We start from the raw sequence: 18,535 nt of genomic DNA on the forward strand, positions 1-18,535 counted from the left end.
CTGAACAAGCACATACTGTGCCAGGTTTCATAGCAGCCAGCCAAAGGGTCTTTTAGCAGGAAGGGGCGACTACCTCGGGACTTGACTGAGGGCACTGCACGCTTTGTTTCCTGCCCTAGAAGCAGCCGCCTACCCTGTCCCCAGCTTCCTTCCAAGGGAACCTTCTGGGCTGTCAGCCTTGAAGGAGCCAGAGGAGAACCCAAGGGGTATCTGGTTCCACCTTGAGGATATTCCCTTCTGCTTCTGAACCACTCTGCTTGCCTACCTTGGCTCCAGTTCTTCGGATACAATGACTCACTGTACCCAACTCTTCACACCCTAGACATACTCCCTGATGTTTGAACCACAGCTGTCTGCCTTTACACCTCATTGCTAATTCACAAATCCTCACAGTTGGCAAAGAATTCACTCTCCAGCTCTGCAAATAGTTACAGGAAAGTGTCCTCTGACCCAGCAGCTTCCCTATTTCACAGATTGGAAGACTGAGGCCCAGAGTGAGAAAGACAGCTGCCTGAGGGCTAGAAAACTGGCAGTGCCCGCTGCTACACCAGGCCACTGCCCAATAATATTTGCGCCTTCACGTATAAAATTCCAAGCAAGCTGCAGGAACAAGTAAGAGAAGACCCCATGCACAAAGAACTTACCATTCTGCTGGGCAAACAAACGTGTTGCCCCCAAAGAAACAACTAAAGAGGACGACTGCCTTCTTACAAGACACAACCAGTCCCCTACCCGCCCACCTTGGGTTGTGAGAGCTCAGAGACCATCGGAAGAGAGGAATCGCTGCAGACTGCAGTGGCCCAGAATGGACCAGGAGAGAAGAATTTGACCAGGGGGCCAAAGGTTACACAGGGCCCAGTAACAAGGCGAGAGGAAAGGCGGTCACCTCCCACATACTATCTTCTCCCTACACTAAGCAGAGTCATCAGCAGGGAGTCCTGAGGTCCTCAGGATGGTGACGCCACAAGAGTGAAGGAGCCCAGTAAGGAGCAGGAGAGAGTATTTCTCTCCTAAGAGGGTGATGGAGACAAGGCAGGGGCAAGACAGTCTAGTTCATGACCTTGGAGAAGGTCAATGTTGCGGGTTCAGGCAATGTCATAGAACACCAGAAAGGACAGACTTGGGAAAAAAAAGAGGGAAACCAACTGTTGTAGGCCTTTGGATGTGGAGGAGAAAGGGACTGTATCTAGCCATGGATGGTTTATAATAGTGAAAATGGAAACTCTCTAAATATCTGAAAGCAGAGGAATCATAAACACGTATTGGATTATTTTAAAAAAGAGCAAAGGAGCTTGCCTAGATGCAATGACCAGAACACCTGTGTGGAATATTACATAAGCAAAAAATACATGTTCATATTAAGTCATAAGTCATTGACTGAAGAAACTGGTTTGACTTAAACTAAAGCAGTACCTGGTCCCCTGATCAGAGCTGATGGATCCAGGGTCAGACAGCTGATCCAAACCCAGTGAGACAAAGACTCTCTCTGGGAACCTGAGAGAATCCCAAAGCCCAGCAGTCACAGGAACTGAGCCCTGGGAATGAATGGCCTGCCCTCTCACAGAGCCCCAAGACTCTCACAGTGGGTGTCGTGGCCTTTCTGCCACATCCGTTTCTTTTCCAGCTCAGTCTCCTGAAGGTCTGGAATCCATTGTTAGGAGGGTCTGGGCTCCTGAAGCCCAAGAAACGGCTGTGCCTCATGGGTTCTAAGGCACCAAAGGGGCCCAGCCTCCCAGGCAGAGCAAGGCCTTCTACAGCCTGAAATTGAAAGTTTCCTCCAACATCTTCACTGTCTGCTCCTCAGCGTCTGGTGGGATTGTGAGCAGACAATAGGGAACTGGCAGGCCTGGTAATTAGCGGTAATTGTTTATAATATCTGGGCGGCTGCCTGATTTCCCATCCCAGGGTGCCTCGCTGGCTGCCAAGGAACCAGACTGACGCCCCAGAAACCCTGAACGGGTTATCCCATCCTCCACAGGGCTGGAGGAAGAATCAAGTGGTGGTAGGTCCCTGCTGGCCAGAGGACCAACTGCGTCAGAGACCCTGCTCCAACTCGGGTTCTTCCCGGGAGAAGGACAGAAGGCAGAAGACACAAAGTCAGGGCTGCTCTAACTCCTCGCTGGTCAAGTGCTTGCTTTGGGACCTCTGGCCAGCTGCTGGTGTCTCTGCCCTTCAATCTTATCTGCAAATGAACTCACACTGACCGTGGAGACTGTGTACAGCCATTCCTTCCTTTGCTGGCTGCCTGCACTACACCAGTTTTAAATGATTTGAAAATCTCTGCTCAGCGGCTCCATTCCCATTGGGAAAGAGCATGCTGAATTACTATTAAGGGCCACATACTTGCTACTACTGAGGCCAGGCCTTCCACAGTAGGAACTCAATACGTTTTCTTATTTTTTTAATGTTTGGCTCTTCTGGGTCTTCGTTGCTGTGCATGGGCTTTTACTGCCAAACCCTTGTGTGTGCTAAGTCACTTCAGTCTGCCAGGCTCCTCTGTCTGTGGGATTCCCCAAGCAGGAATACTGGAGTGAGTTGCCATGCCCTGCTCCAGGGGATCTTCCCGACCCAGGGATCGAACCCACATCTCTTGGCCTGACCTGGAACTGGGAAAGCCTACTGGTTGAGACTGAACTGTGGTATCATATAGACCTTGGATTCCAATGCTGTGCAACCTGGGGTAAGTTGGGTAACCTCTCTGAGTTGCATGTATAAAATCACCCAGCTAAGCTGTTGGAGACAGTAAATAGGATACTGTAGGCAAGGTGCTTAACAAATGTACAGAGCATTGGCTGGATGAATAAAGGACTGGGACGCTGTGGCCAGCAGGTCTCTGCTGCCTAGCCTGGGACAGCCTCTTCTCCCTGCCTGTGGTGTTTTCATGGTACTTCTGATTTCAAACCTAGTAGGAAGTGCAGTACCTGGGTGCCTGAGAGGAAGCCCAGGTCATCTGGGCGGCGGGTAGGGGTAGGGGGTACGCGGCGGCTACAGCAGCTGATTCTTCCAAGGGACGCATGCCATGCAGGCAGAGGCAGAGACCTGAAACAGGATTAAGACTCATGTTCTGCTGGCCTTTTATTTTGTGTTAATGGTGAAATGAGATTTCCTGCCTCTCAAATCCTGTTAGTTTGGTTTGTGGGGCTGAAACCCATTTGTCTTTTATTATTAACCTTTGAGCTCTGTTTGGCCCCTGGATTTTCTGTTTTCTCCACGGTTAAAGAAATAATTGGGTTATTTGGGGGTTTGACGTCTACTCTGTTTTCCAGATGGATCGCCCGTCTCAACTCATCGGAAATTAAAAGGTGGCCCAGCCCTCGTGGTGAGCATGGGTTATGTGGTCCTGAAAGGTTCATGGGCTCTCTATTTATCCATTCACTGCCTACCCCTACCTGTCCATCATCCATCCATCCCCCCCTCCCACAGCCTCACAGAGGGTGCAATACAGCCAGTTCTGTTGTAACTCGAAATGTCCATTCCTAAACACTACAGTGCAGGGCAAAGTCCTGAAGTCAAAATCTGAGAGTATGGGGGAAATATGGTCAGGGGTACAACACCCCAAAAGCTTATCAACAATAAAAGACATAATAAAAATGGTACCACAGTCTTACCCCTGTAAAATGGTTAAGAAATGCACCGATTGGGGGACAAGGGATACATGTGTACATTTACGGCTAAGTCCCTTTGCTGAAACTATCACAACAGTGTTAACTGGCTATGTTGTTGTTCAGTCACTAAGTCATGTCTGACTCTTTGCAACCCCATGGACTGCAGCATACCAGGCTCCTCTGTCCTCCACTATCTCCCAGGATTTACTCAAATTCATGTCCATTGAGTCGGTGATGGTATCTAGCCATCCAATATAAAAAAAGAAGTCTTTTAAAAATGAAATAAATGCATAGATACTACAATAAATATGGTGCTCTACCTTGAAGACAGTTTGACATTTGCTTGTGGAAATGAGTGCCAGCAGATCTTCAGTGTGAGTTACTACAAAGTGGTGATGGAGGGCTCTCCAAACGGATGGGTGGGAACTTGTAATACCAGGTGTAGGGGGTGGGGGCTGAGGGAGTGGACAGATGCAAGGGGTGTGTTTTGTGCAGCCCTCTACGGATGTAGTTTCCTGAGTTCCCCTTGTGTTTCTCATGGATGAAATCACACCTGAGCAAAGGCGAAATTTATATTGTGCTCCAATTATTCCAGAATACTTGAATCGTGCTGGAACAGATTTGTGTTTTCAAAACAAGCATTGTAGCAGAACTGACTGTGTGCCAGGATATGCAGCATCAGCCAACCCTGACTCCAGCTTCTCAAGCTTTCAGGACATTCCCAAACCTGCCTCCTCCTCCCACCTGCCCTGGGCCACGAGAGTATAGTTCCTGGGCGTGAAGCCAAGGATTTGATTTATTTTTTATTGATCAAAAGCTTGCCATGAGCCAAGCGCTGATAGTACCAAGTTATCAATATTAACTCATTTAACCCTCATTTAACAACTTTGTGCAAGCTAGGTACTTACTATATGAATACCCACTTTCCAGAAGGGGAAATCAAAGCACAGAAATGTTAAGTAACCTGACCAAGATCACATGACTGGTAAGTGGCTGATCTGGGATCTGAACCTGGGAAACTGGTTCCAGCGTTCATCTCAACCAGCTACACTGTCTCCATGTCCCAGAGGGACCTCGGGCTTTCCCAGGGCAGAGCACGGAAACCTGCAGCCCACGCCCTGGGGTCAGGCAGGCCTGGATATGAGTCTTGACTTCCCCCACTCACTGGTCGTACAGACACAGCCTTCGCTGCTCAGACCCTGGGTTTCAGCGAAGCAGGAGTGAACAATGGTAGCACACCCTTGGTGCAACTGTAAGGACTACTTGAGATAAACGCCTTAGAACCGATTCCGGTGTAGTCAAGCAGTCAACCAACACCAGTGCCTATAAAACGGAAGCAAAAAAATCCCTATCTCCTAGCCGCTGGCCACATCCAGTGGTGGTTTGTCCTTCAGGCATGATGTCTGCGAAACAACAGAAGGGGCGAAGGGGAAGGAGGTTCTGACCATCCACCAACTCCCGGGCCTTCGGTGATGAGGCAAACAGCCTTGACGGAAAGCCTCCCTGAGGCCGGTTGCAGCGGCCCTGCCGTCAGCTCACTCTCTGCTCTCCAGAGCTGTGGGCACTGTGACCCGGTCACCCAGGGAGCTGTGTGCCGATGACCCAGATGCCACAGGACCACGAGGGGCAGAGGGAAGGAGGAGGAAGGGCTCCGGCAGCCAGTGTGGAGAGCTGCGTGTTTACAGGGTGGAGGTGCGATGCTGGAGGCTGTGGAGGGGCGGGAAGGAGGCATGCATGTGTGCGCATGCGTGAGTGCGTGCGTGCGTGTCTGCACTTCTGTACACAGTCCCAACCCATCACTCAGCCAGATTTGCAGCGCACCCCCTGCGGGCCAGGCCCCGGAGTGAACAGCACAAGACTCAAGTGTGTAGCAGGACAGACAGACACGTCTAACAAGTATGACAGAACTGCGGGGCGCTGCGGTGGGGGGAGACCCGGCTATGGAAGCTGCAGATGGAGGTAGAGGAGTGGCGGATTTCCCCTGCCCACTCCCAGGACGGACACTGCCAATCAACCCCAACACTCCTGCCACGCCTGGACTGGACTTCAGAATCCTTCTTAACACAGCACTCCAGGGAGCCACGATCAATTAGCTAGTGTTGGCACACGAGATAAAGCTCATGTTCTTAGCTGAGATCTGGAAGAGGAATGAGTCAGGGGGCGAAGAGGGAGGAGGGGTAGGAAAGAGAGTGTCAGAGGAGGGAGCAATGTATGCAAAGACCAGGAGGTGAGACGGAGGGCAGGGCAAGAGGTTCAGTGACGGAGCTGGGGCACACAGCTTGGGAGGGAAAGGGGGAAAGCCGGCAAAACCCAGAGGAAATAAGTGCTGAGTGACAGACCATGCAGTTCAGGCCACAAAGGAGACTTGCAGGTATCCAGTCAAGGGTGATGAGTGGCCTCATGGCTGGGGGAAAGGGGAGATGGACGGAGTGATGAGTGGCCTCATGGCTGGGGGAAAGGGGAGATGGACGGAGTGATGAGTGGCCTCATGGCTGGGGGAAAGGGGGGATGGACGGAGTGATGAGTGGCCTCATGGCTGGGGGAAAGGGGAGATGGACGGAGTCAAAGACAATTAGGAGAGAAATGGTAGAGCCCAGTCAAGGGCTGGATATGGAGAGAGAGCAAGAGGCGTCTGGGAGAGCCTTCTGGTTTGGGCAGCTGGGAGATAGTGGTGCTGTGCATTCAGAAAAGGTACTAGACTCTGCTGCCATCCCCCACATCCCCTGACCCCCACCGTGTCAATGCTCACAGTCTTCTAACTGTGGGCACCTGCATCCCTCTAGCTACGTTTCTCTGGCACACAAGGGATTTCTCTGGTCTCCGGAGCCCTCATTTCCAGAGGAAGGGCAGGAGACTTAACCGTGAGCGGCCATCAACCAGTAACCAGTAAGAGTGGCAGTCTAAGTGCTCCAGCTCCCTGGCCTCCCAGGGAGTGACTCTCAGGCCCCTGTGTCAGGCTGGTTCTGAGACCCCATCAGGGTTAAGCTCTGGATACACACAGTGGCAGCTGGCTTCTCAACACACATGTTACTGGAGGCCTTATGTCTCTCTTATGGGTTCCTCCACCATATTTTCCAGAATCACCTTCCAAGTGAAATGCTTCCACTCAAATCCATGTCTTGCGTCTGGTTCTGGGAAATCCAAACTGAAGCAGATGGAAGTATCTCAGGATGGATGAGGGGTCTGGGGAGGTACTGTTCTCCTGGCCCTTTCTCAGGAGTATTGAATCCTTGCCCTTTATCTGGGGAGATGCTCAGAGAGGTAGGGAGTGGGAGCTTGGCTGGTTGCCCAACTCATAGCTGTTCCCTTCCATCCTTAACATGCAGAACCAACTTTTCCATCAGGCAGAAAGGGGCACTGGGAAGGAAAACCGTTCCCCAGTCCCCAAGGATAAACCAGGATTGGTCCACCACGCTGAAGTCTGCAGAGGGGAGAAGATGGAGAGACCACTGAGCCACCAAACCATGCTGGAAGCATCCACCTCTGGAAATCCTGATAGACACAGCCATTAAAGGAGGGAGGGAGTCGAGTAGAATGATTAAGGGCAGATTCCAAATGCTAGATTTGAATCCCTGAAGTCGATGTCACTCACTGGCTGTATGAAACTGTTAGTTGCTCAGTCATGTCTGAGTCTTTGCAACCCCACAGACTGTACTCCACCAGGCTCCTCCATCCATGGAATTCTCCAGGCAAGAATACTGGAGTGGGTTGCCATGCCCTCCTCCAGAGGATCTTTCTAACCCAGGGATCGAACCTGGGTCTCCTGCATTGTAGGCAGATTCTTTCCCGTCTGAGCCACCAGGGAAGCCACTCTGGCTATGTGACCTTGGGCAATTTAATTAACCTCTCTTAGCTTTCATTTCCTCATCTGTAACATGAGGATACTAACAGTTCCAGAGTTATCAGGTTACTGAGAGAATTAAATGAGTCAATAAATGTAAAAACAGTTAGCACAGTGTCTGCCCATAGCAAATGCTCTTCTAAAGTGTTTGCTCTAGAACATTATTACCCTTAAGCCAGAACTTCTCAACCTTAACCCATGAATCACCTGGGGATCTTGTTAGAAGCCTGAGATGATGCATTTCTTTTCCTTTCTTCTTTTTTTTTTTTTTTTGGATGTGCCACACAGTAAGCAGGATCTTAGGATCTAAGTTCCTGCACCAGGAATGGAACCCCTCCCCTCTGCAGTGGAACTGTGGAGTCTTAAGCACTGGACCGCCAGGAAAGTACCAAGAGATGCTATACTTCTAACAAGGTCCCAGGGGATGGTGCTGCTGCTGGGCTGAGAATCACACTTTGAGCAGGAAGGGCTCAACCCACTGTAACTGGTACTGTGTAACCTGGAGCCCAAGGATCATCACTGGCAGAATGGCCCAACCCAATGTGCACCCCTTCCCCAGCCCTGAGTCCTAGTGAGGACACAGCATTTCCAAAGTTCTCTGGGCCCGTCCTTTGCAGCTCTTGCCACACTACTAGTTGCATGGTCAGTGGAAGGCAGGGTCTCCGAGGTGCTCAGTCTGACTGTCCAGCGTACTGTAGGTGCTGAATGAACATCCGCATGGTAGCATCCCTGGGCCCACTTGCAGGAATACACATGCCCGGCAGCGCCAGGGGCTGCAGCCTGGTGGGGGCTGCACAGAGGCACTGGCTCTCTGCGAGCCTCAGCTGGGCTGGCAGAAGCCCAGGGGGAGGATGGTCACACGCCCTCCTGTTTCACAGCCTGGCATCTCGGTCCTGCTAGTGCCCAAAATACCTCCAAAACAAAGGGGAGGCCAACTACAGCTCAGTGTCCCCACCTGTCCCCCCGTCCCTTTGACCTCCCTTCCTCAGCCAGGTGCGTGTTGGGGGTGGGTAGCAGCACCTGGCTGGGCTCCACCAAGACCTTGTCCCTCTCAGGAGGGCAAGAATCTCCCCTCTGCTGGACAAAGGACCCTCAAACCCACCTGATCCTTCCTCAACTGTCTCAAGACACCCACCACAAACCTTTTAACAACCATAATAATCACCACAGGAGACTCCCCTGTGGTCCAGTGGCCAAGACTCTGTGCTCTCAATGCAGGGGGCCTAGGATCCATCCCTGGTCAGGGAACTGAAACCCACATGCCACAACTAAAGATCCCACATGCCTCAGCTAAGACCTGGCACAGCCAAATAAATAATTTTTTAAAAATCATAATCATCACCGCCAACATTTATTCCATGCTTACCTTGCGCTAAGCACATTCTAGACACAATTATAACAAGGAGCAAAATGCCCAAATAACAGTGGCTGAATCGACAAACATCGGTAATAGCTATAATAATAAAAATGCTTGCAATGTGCCAGCCACTGGCACATTGTGTCTAAGTGCTTTGACATATGTTAGTTCATTGTCTCCCCACAACAGCTCTATTAATGGTCTGTACTATTCTGGACCTCTTTCTATAGATGAAGAAACTGGGCTCAGAGAGGTAAAGTAACATCCCCCAAAGTCACAGCTCCAAAGAAGCAGAAATGAGGCCCAATCAGTACTGTCTGACTCCAGAATCCTGACTCTGGACATGTTTGTAATATAATCTGACTTTCTGGCCCCTTAAAGCACACGACAGCAAATGACAAGAGCCACGTCCCAAGCACCTGTCATGTGCAGGCATCATCTTTCTTCCTCACGATGCCCTCCTATGCTGCTCCCCGGGGACAAGTCCTGTGGCCTCTCTGAGCCTTCAGTTCCTCTTCTGGAAAATGGGAATGTAGGTTTGACCCCCTGCTGCTGTTCACTGCACCATGATACCACCTCCTCGACCTGTTCCTCTGACCTGCCCATGAGGCCAACAGACAAGATATGTATCAGCCTCCCTAAAGCTTAAAGAGGGCAAGGGACATGGCCAAGGCCACTCGGGGTCAGTGGCCAGGCAGGGACCAGGACCCAACTCTCCCGATCCCCTGAAACTCAGCAGGGACCCACTGCTAGCCTGATGCCTAGACTATCTCCCTCCAAGTTTCACTGTCTTGCCGAGCTTCTTAGGTTAAAGCAAACATTTGTTCCCTTCGTCCTCCTCTTCTCCCTCTCCCTTTCGCGTGTCCTCCTCCTCTTCTCGCCCTCCGGAAAGTCTCCCTAGGAGGTGGGCGGACCAGCAGCATCTGCCAAGGCAAGGCCATTCAGAGAGACCGGAGATGCCCAGTTTAGGAGGGGCTGGGGGCGGGAAGGCTTTCAGGCGGCAGAGCCCCCAGCTGCAAGGCAGGGCCAGAAACTGGAGGAGGTCTGCCCTTGGATGAGCCACCCAGCCAGGACCATCCAGTGGAACTTTTTGCGCTGATGGAAATGTCCAACACCTGCACAGTCTGATACGGTGGGCGCTGAACACAGGCTGCCACTGAGCACTTGAAATATGGCAAGAGCGACAGAGGAACAGAATATGTCATCTTCATTCACTTACATTTAAATAGCCACATGCGCCTGGGGTCTACCATACTGGACTCTTCTAAGCCCCAGTCTTCTCATGTGCTTGACAAGGGTCACGATAGCCCTGTCCTCCCTGGCTGAGGATGGCTGAGATAATGAAGCAATGGGGTGCCATGACACAAGCCCTGCTAAGAGTCTGGATGCCTGGGTTCCAGACCTATGAACGTGCTGTGTGATCCAGGCCAAGCCCCTCAGCCTCTCTGAGTGCCCTGGTCACCTGTACAATGAAGAAGTCACTGTGGGTCACAGCTTCTTTGCCAGGGGGGCTTAGGGGAGTCTGGGAGCCCCCTACAGTTACATGAAATATGTCTGTGTGACCACGCATGTGAGAATGAGTGTGAGGTGTGAGTGTTGTTAGGGTACACACTTTATCTGCATATTTATCAGGGGAAAGCAGGCCCCAAACTTTCCCCAAATTCTCAAAGTGCAAGCGCAGTCTCAGTAGCTTCGGTCGTCTCTGATTCTTTGCGACCCCGTAGACTGTAGCCCACCAGGTGCTCTGTCCATGGAACTTTCCAGGCAAGAATACTAGAGTGGGCAGCCACTGCCTTCTCCAGGGGATCTTCCCCACCCAGGGATTCAACCCGGGTCTCCTGCACTGCAGGCAGATCCTTTACGGCCTGAGCCACCAGGGAAGCCCGACCCTGAGAGCCCCAGTCTAGATCGATCTCATCCCAGGGAGTCTTTTAAAAATGGAACTTCCAGGCGCCACCCTCATGGATTCCGATTCAGCAGCTTGGATTCAGGGTCCCGAGATCGGTATTTGTAACAAGTTCCCAGCAATTCTGATGTACAGCCGAGGGAGAGAAACACAGGCGAGGAGCCAGCTGGACCTAATGTTCTATGACTTGATGCGTGTGAAACTCCTTATCAGGCAGTAGTACATATTTTTTAAAACCAATTGGGATTTAAGGAAACTAAGAATGTTAAAGAGGAAATAACCACCATCCCAACAAAACCCCTCTTGATCCCCTTTCTTCATTAACCTCTGCTGTGGCAGCCATTGTGCCAGGCGTTTTATAAATATTAACCCATTTAATCCTCCTACCACCCCCTATGAGGTTGGTACTACTGTCTCCATTTCACAGATGAGGAAACCGAGGCACAGAGAGGTGACTTGCCCAGGATCACACCGTCAGTGAGCAGTGGAGCTGGGATTGAGACCTAGACAGCTGGGTACCAGATTCATGCCTCACTCACACCTCCTCGGAGAATCCTTGGCTTTCATCACCTCCCTTCCAAGGCCAAGGATGACCCAGGCCTCCTAGAGGGCACTGCTCCGTTCCTCCCGCCCACCCCACACCAGAGATGACCGCGGGCCCCACACTCACTTGCCCTCGGAGCCGTAGCTGTTCATGCTGTCCTCGATGGACTCGTGGCTGGCCTGGCGCAGGGTCCGGCTGGGCATCTCCACTGCCAGGCCGGTCTCCGTGCTTCTCTGGATGGCCCCCTTCAACCTCCGGCTGTCCCCTTCCGGGCAGAGTGGTCGAGAGAGATGGGGAGAGAGACACGGGATGGGGAGGAACAGAGAGACCAGGCCTCTGGTTAGTCTTTCAGAGGCTGGTGGCTGCCCAGCATTGGTTTTCACGCCCCACCTGGTTCATCAACCTCCTCCAACCACCAGCCTCACCTGCACGCATTCTCCCAGGGGCAGCCTGCCCTTTATACTCACCCATCAAACAGCATTACATGAGTTCTCCTAACTGGCAGATTCATTTACATGTATTTTTTTTTAATTGAAGTATAGTCGATTTACAACATTGTGTTAGTTTAAGGTGTACAGCAACGTGATTCAGTTTTTTTTTTTCAAATTAAATTCCATTATAGGTTATTACAAGGTATTGAGTATAATCCCCTGCGAAGAAGTGAAGTGAAGTGAAAGTCGCTCAGTCATGTCTGATTCTTTGCGACCCCATGAACTGCATCCTGCCAGGCTCCTCTGTCCAGGGAATTCTCCAGGCAATTCTACTGGAGTGGGTAGCTGTTCCCTTCTCCAGGGGATCTTCCCAACCCAGGGAGCGAATCCAGGTCTCCCGCATTGCAGGCAGATTCTTTACTGTCTGAGCCACCAGGGAAGCCCAAGAATACTGGAGTGGGTAGCCTATCCCTTCTCCAGGAGATCTTCCCGATCCAGGAACTGAACCCAGGTCTCCTGCATTGTAGACAGATTCTTTACCAGCTAAACTACCAGGGAAGCCCTATAATTAATTCCCTGTGTTATACAGTAAATCTTTGTTGCTTATCTATTTTATGTACAGTAGCTTGAATCTGTTAATCCCATACTCCCAATCTCTCCCTCTCTCCCCTTTAGTAACCACAAGTTTTTTCCTATGTTTATGAATCTGTTTCTGCTTTGTATATAGATTCATTTGTCTTGTTTCTAGATTCCACATATACGGGTTATCATATAGTATTTGTCTTTCTCTGTCTGACTTACTTCACTAAGTATAATATTCTCTAGGTTCAACCAACATGTACTGTTTATTGAATTCATTTCTGCCCTGCAATCTTCTCCAAACCATTTCCCTCCTCCTCTTTAGCTACTATTTACTGAGCACCTCCGATGTATCATATTCTCTGTCAAGTGCTTTTTGTGGATTTAAACCAGAATTTCTCTACCTCAGCACAACTGGCAAGGGGATGCATTATCGCATAGCCGTCAGGCGCTGTCGCATGTGCTGTGGGAGGTCTAACCAGTCGCCCTGGCCTCTACCCACTAGATGCTAGTCCTCCTTCCAGGTCAGTCATGTCAGTCAAAAATGTCTCCAGACACTGCCAAACATCCCCTGGAGTGGGGACAAAGATCACCCTTGATTGAGGATCACCCATCTAGACCATTGGCTCTGAAACCACACCGCCCCAGGTTTAAGTGCTGGATCTCCTTCTCACAGACTGTGAGACTTTGGGCAAATTACTAACCTCCCTGGGCCTCCACTTTCTTAGCTGTAAAATGGGAGAACAACATGGTCCTCTGCCCTGCTTTTCCATTTTTCGGCTGCACCACATGGCATGTAGGATCCTAGTTCCCCAACCAGGGATTGAACCCATGCCCCCTGCAAGGGAAATATGACCACTGGCCAGCCAAGGAAGGCTGATGCTCTTACCTTCTGTTCCCTGCCTCTAACCACCCTCTCCCCAATCCGGCAGCTCACACCTTCATTTCCACTGCGATCAAACACCATCCGATCCCAGCTCTCCTTGAGCCCCTCCTGGCCTGGCTTCTCTCTGCCCAGTGCTGTCGTGGTTTTCTTCCTGACGCTCACTACCCGTGATGTGTTCTTCACCATCAGTTTACTGACTAGCCTCCTCCACACAGAAGGTAAACCCCATGAGGACAGTGAATTTCATTGTGTCAAATGTTGAAGCCCCAGGGCCAAGAACAGTCTACCCATTGAAAAGTGAAAGTCACTCAGTTGTGTCCTACTCCTTGTGACTCCATGGACTGTACAGTCCACAGAATTCTCCAGGGCAGAATACTGGAGGAGGTAGCCTTTCCTTTCTCCAGGGGAATCTTCCCAACCCAGGGAGTGAACCCAGGTCTCCTGCATTGCAGGTGGATTCTTTACCAGCTGAGCCACCAGGTAAGCCCAAGAAAACTGGAAAGAGTAGCCTATCCCTTCTCCAGTGGATCTTCCCAACCCAGGAATCAAACCAGGGTCTCCAACATTGCAGGCGGATTCTTTACCAACTGAGCTATCAAGGAAGCCCCTAGCTTTTGGAAGTGCTCAAGTAGTAACTGCTGGGTGAACAGGTGTCCGCACTGAGGGTGGGGTTAATCCTCAGTCACTCAGGAAGCAGCTGCTCCTGCCTGCTCCATTCTTAGCACCGAGGACATGGGGTTAAGGGGGCTGGTCCATGCCCGAGGGCCAGAAGGTGGAAGTGGAGGCATGGGGGGTGAGGATTTGACCCCAAGGGGTCACTTTGCTTCCATGCTCCACAGCCTGGTGATCAAGGCAAACTTTATGTCTCCCATCACCCTGGAGGGGTGTGGGTTCTAGGAGTGGAGGCGGATCTTTAGTGGGACCTTCCCTGCCTCCCCAGTCTGGGATGAGCTGACAGACCTCAGGGCCTTCAGCAGTGCTCACAAATGGACCCACCCAAACCCCATCATCCTGCTGAGTAAAAGGATGGGGAGCTGGGTCTGTGTGTGGGGAGAGAGGGTAACGCTGGGGCACCTCCTGCTGGACTTCTCCCCATATCCCTCCTCCCAACTCAACGATGGTGCCCCCTTCCTCCCTGACCTGCAGACAGACACATGCGTGCACACAGAGACACAGATGCTCTCCTACACACAGGTTCCTCTCCTACACACATCTGCGTAACTCAGGCACACAGATGCCCACGTACTCAGAAAATTACACACACACAGAGGAATATGCCTGCAAAATGCAGTCTGTTACCCTACATCTAAGTGTCCACATCTGTGTGCTGCCATGGGTCTCAGCCCTAGAGCAGGGCATGGCAATCCACCCCAGCTTTCTCGCCTGGAGAATCCCATGCACCTGAGGAGCCCAGGTGACTGGTCTGTAGGGTTGCGAAGAGTCGGACACGACTGAAGCGACTGAGCACGCACGCACCCCTGGGTCTCTGCACACCTGCCATTCTACTTCTGAGGCTAAATGGGCAGGTGTCTGGGCGTGTGCCAGTCACACACAGACGCGTCACCATAAGACGCGTACACCAACCCACTCAAGAAAGCACACAGAGAAACTGGCACAGCGTGTGCATGTGTGTGTCTCTGTGTGTGTGCACGTGTCCCCTGGTGTCTCCTGACCATGTGGGAGAAGGTGTGTCTCCCTGCGTGCTTCTGGTCATCCCGCCCCTTCTTCTTTCCCTTGTTTGCATCTGAAGTCCCTCTCCCAATAGTTCTCTGTTTCTCTGTGTACAGCAGTGTCAAGGGCACAGAAAGATTCAGAAACACACACATATTCACACAGACTCACAGGCACAGAGAAACATCCCCCTACTCACTCACACACACACACACACATGCGCATGTATACACACGCATGCGCATGTACACATACACACACACACACACACACACACACAGACACAAGCACAGTCATGTCCAAGGACAACACTCTCCCTACACCGGGGATACACCTACACACAAATTTCATCTCTGGATCCTTTGGGGGGAAACTTGACCAAGACACCTGGCTAAGCTGTTATCCTAAGGAAGTTAAGGTTCAAACACTGTTGCACAGGTGGGTTCCAGAATCACAATGGAAACACCATTCCCTCCAAGGAAACTGGTGATTAAAAAGAGCAGCCGCACAAAGATGAAGGCATGGAAGTTCCGAGGGGCTGGTTAACGGGGTCAAAGGAGAGGTTCTGTCGTCCATGGTTATCATAAGGCTCCACTGGAGAGACCCGGAGTTTGAGTCCTCTACACTTCAGGTTTCGACTGTGAGGCTGCCCCAAGCTGGCCACTGTGATGTACAAGTAAATGGAGTGTGGATGACCTATTTTTGGCGACCCACTCCTGCCTGCTGTACCCTGTGGGTTTTAAGTCCCTCCTCTCCCAACTTGTGCAGAGTGTGTTTGCGTGCTTGTGTGTGTGTAGCTGGGGGTGGGGGAAGGCAGCAGGCAGAGGGTGTGCGTGGACAGCCAGAGTCCCAGCAAACCACAGCAGCAACTTCGGGTACCAACACTGCTACATGCTAAACCCATGCCTGAGGAGGACGGAAGAGGGGACAAGAATGAAGGGGCTCCTGCCTCCCTGGAACTCACAGCTCAGAGGCCGAGGTGGACACTAAACACAGGATCACACTGATTAATCACAAGTATGTAAAGGGTTCTGAGGAGCAAGAAAAAGATGTAATGATAGCACTCACCAGGGGAGGGTAATAGGAGGGAGACTAATGCAGGCAACATCGTTCGAATGACAGTCACTGCAGATCCACCCCTTGGCCTCCATGATGGGGGATTCTAGTGGACCCCTCCTGTGCCTGAGCATTGCCAGCACCCTATACACGAGACCCTGGCTACCCAGTCCTTAGGTTTTCTTTCTCTCTAGAGTCTTTCCCTTGCTGATTTCATTCCCCGCCCCCATGAGGACCACGCTAAGCAAAGGAATCCTATGCCTCAATCTGCAGCCCTTAACTCTGTCAAGAGCAATACTCTGGGGCTTCCGTGGTGGCTCAGTGGTAAAGAATCCGACTGCCAGTGCAGGAGACCTGGGTTTGATCCCTGTTCTGGGAAGACCCCACACGCAACCACAACTACTGAGCCTGTGCTCTAGAGCTCAGGAGCTATAACTAAGGAAACCCACATGCCCCAGAGCCCATGCTCTGCAACAAGAGAAGCCACCGTGGGACTCCTCTGGTGGTCCAGTGATTAAGACTCCAGGCTTCCAATGCAGGGGGGCACAGGTTCGATCCCTGGTGCAGAACTAAGGTCCCACAAACCGCGCCACATGTTCCCCCCAAAAAAGAGAATGAGAAGCTCAGACACCATAACTAGAGAGTAGCCCCTGCTTACTGAAACCAGAGAAAAGCCCTCGCAGCAACAAAGACCCAGCACAGCCATAAATAAATAAATAGAATTATGGAGAAGGCAATAGCACCCCACTCCAGTACTCTTGCCTGGGAAATCCCATGGATGGAGGAGCCTGGTAGGCTACAGTCCATGGGGTCGCGAAGAGTTGGACACGAATGAGCAACTTCACTTTCACTTTTCACTTTCCTGCACTGGCGAAGGAAATGGCAACCCACTCTGGTGTTCTTGCCTGGAGAATCCCGGGAACGGGGAAGCCTGGTGGGCTGCTGTCTATGGGGTCGCACAGAGTCGGACACGACTGACGTGACTTAGTAGTTAGTAGTAGTATAAATCAAAAGAAAGCAATTCTTCCAACTGCATTTTGGACATCACTACCTGGATGATGAACTGGCTTCCTGAATGCAACTTGTCCCACCCCGCTTCCCCCAAACAATTCCTTTTGACCTCTGTTCCCAGTTTTCCCAGCCACCCAGACCCAGAACCCCCAAGGACCTCTCTGACCTTTCCCCCTTTCTCATTAGATGCCAGGTTGTATCAAATCTTTGCCCTTAATATCTCTTAGCTCTCTCCTTTTCTGTCCATTTTCACTGCCAACCACCCTAATTATCCCAAGTCTAAATTATTTTAACAACCTCCTAACTAGTCTCCCTGCTTCCAACCCACCCACTCAGCAAGTCATTAACAGATTAACAATCTTAAAATACCACTTCAGACCAAAAAATTCCCTTCCTAGTAATTCATAAATTCACAAACAGACAAGAACACCAAGCTATGCAAGAAGAGACTTCCCCACAGTATCATTTACACCAATGGAATGCTGGAATTAAAGGTCTGTCAATGGGAATGGCTTTACTAAATGACACATCCCCACAATAAAACACTGCAAACATTAGAAAGTCATCAAGACCTACATCTTCAGTGACATAGAAAGACTGCCTCAGCATACTGTGGAGTTAAAAAAGCACGCTGCAGGATGGTATGTAAAACAGAAGACCATTTTTGTAAAGCTATAGATAGTGTAGCTTTATCTTTCTCTTTATGCATAGACACAGAAAAACCTGGGAGGATATGACCCAAACTGTTAATGGGGAATAACGGTAGGAAAGAAGATCGCTAGAGGGTGTGTGAGAAGCTTGTTTTTCTGGTAACTTTTTTAAAATTAATCCATCTTTGGCTGCATTGGGTCTTCGTTGCTGCGTTTTCTCTAATCGCCAAGAGCAATGGCTACCCTCTGGTTGCAGGGCACAGGTTTCTCACTGCGGAAGCTTCTCTTGTGGAATACGGGCTCCAGGGCACTCGGGCTTTAGTAGGCTTGGCTGTTCCATAGCATGTGGAATCTCCCTAGACCGGGGATCGAACCACGTCCCCTGCACTGGCAGGCAGATTCTTAGTCACTGAACCACCAGGGAAGTCCTTTTGTAACTTTTCCATCTAAGTATACGATACAGACGAAAATGTGAACAAACCTTTAGTGTAGAGCTTGATGGGTTTTCACAAAATAAACATCCGTGTATCCAGCAGCCAGATGAAGAAACAGTATTGCCAGGATCCCTGAAGTCCACAGTGCCCAGTCTTCCAGGCTATATTACTCCAAGAAGGCAGCCTGATCTCAAACATCAGATATCAGTTTTGCCTGTTTTTAAACTTTATACACAGAGCATGGTCTGTGGGGGGGCGGGGCTGGCTTCTGCTCAACATTACGTTGGCTACATGAGCTACACCCACATTGTTGTATGTAGCTGTAGACTGTTCATCGTCACTATTATACAGTCTTTCACTGTATGAATATTCTGGAGCACAACCTGCTTATCCATTGTTCTGTTGATAGGCATTTCATTTTTTTTCCCCCAGGCTGGGGCTATTAGAAATAATCCTGCTGTGATTACTTTAGCACATGGCCTTTGCTGAATATTTGTACCTGTGTATCTTGGAAATATACCTAAGGGTGGAACTGCTGGGTCATAGGGCAAGCATCTCTTCAGC

General features: G+C 50.7%; 1 protein-coding gene across 3 annotated transcripts in view; it reads right to left on the bottom strand.

Moving 5' to 3' along the window:
- RIMS4 (regulating synaptic membrane exocytosis 4) overlaps positions 1-18,535 on the bottom strand; it is a 71,724-nt gene that overhangs the window by 12,559 nt on the left and 40,630 nt on the right. For 2 of the 3 annotated variants that reach the window (XM_069548627.1, XM_069548630.1), the window contains one exon: positions 11,380-11,518. In XM_069548627.1, the coding sequence (XP_069404728.1) occupies positions 11,380-11,518 (139 nt within the window). Of the gene's footprint in view, positions 1-11,379; positions 11,519-18,018; positions 18,494-18,535 lie in introns of those variants that run through there. The other variant, XM_069548628.1, reaches the window with a different exon arrangement.

The sequence above is a fragment of the Ovis canadensis genome, chromosome 13, assembly GCF_042477335.2.
Source record: "Ovis canadensis isolate MfBH-ARS-UI-01 breed Bighorn chromosome 13, ARS-UI_OviCan_v2, whole genome shotgun sequence".
NCBI lineage: Eukaryota > Metazoa > Chordata > Mammalia > Artiodactyla > Bovidae > Ovis > Ovis canadensis.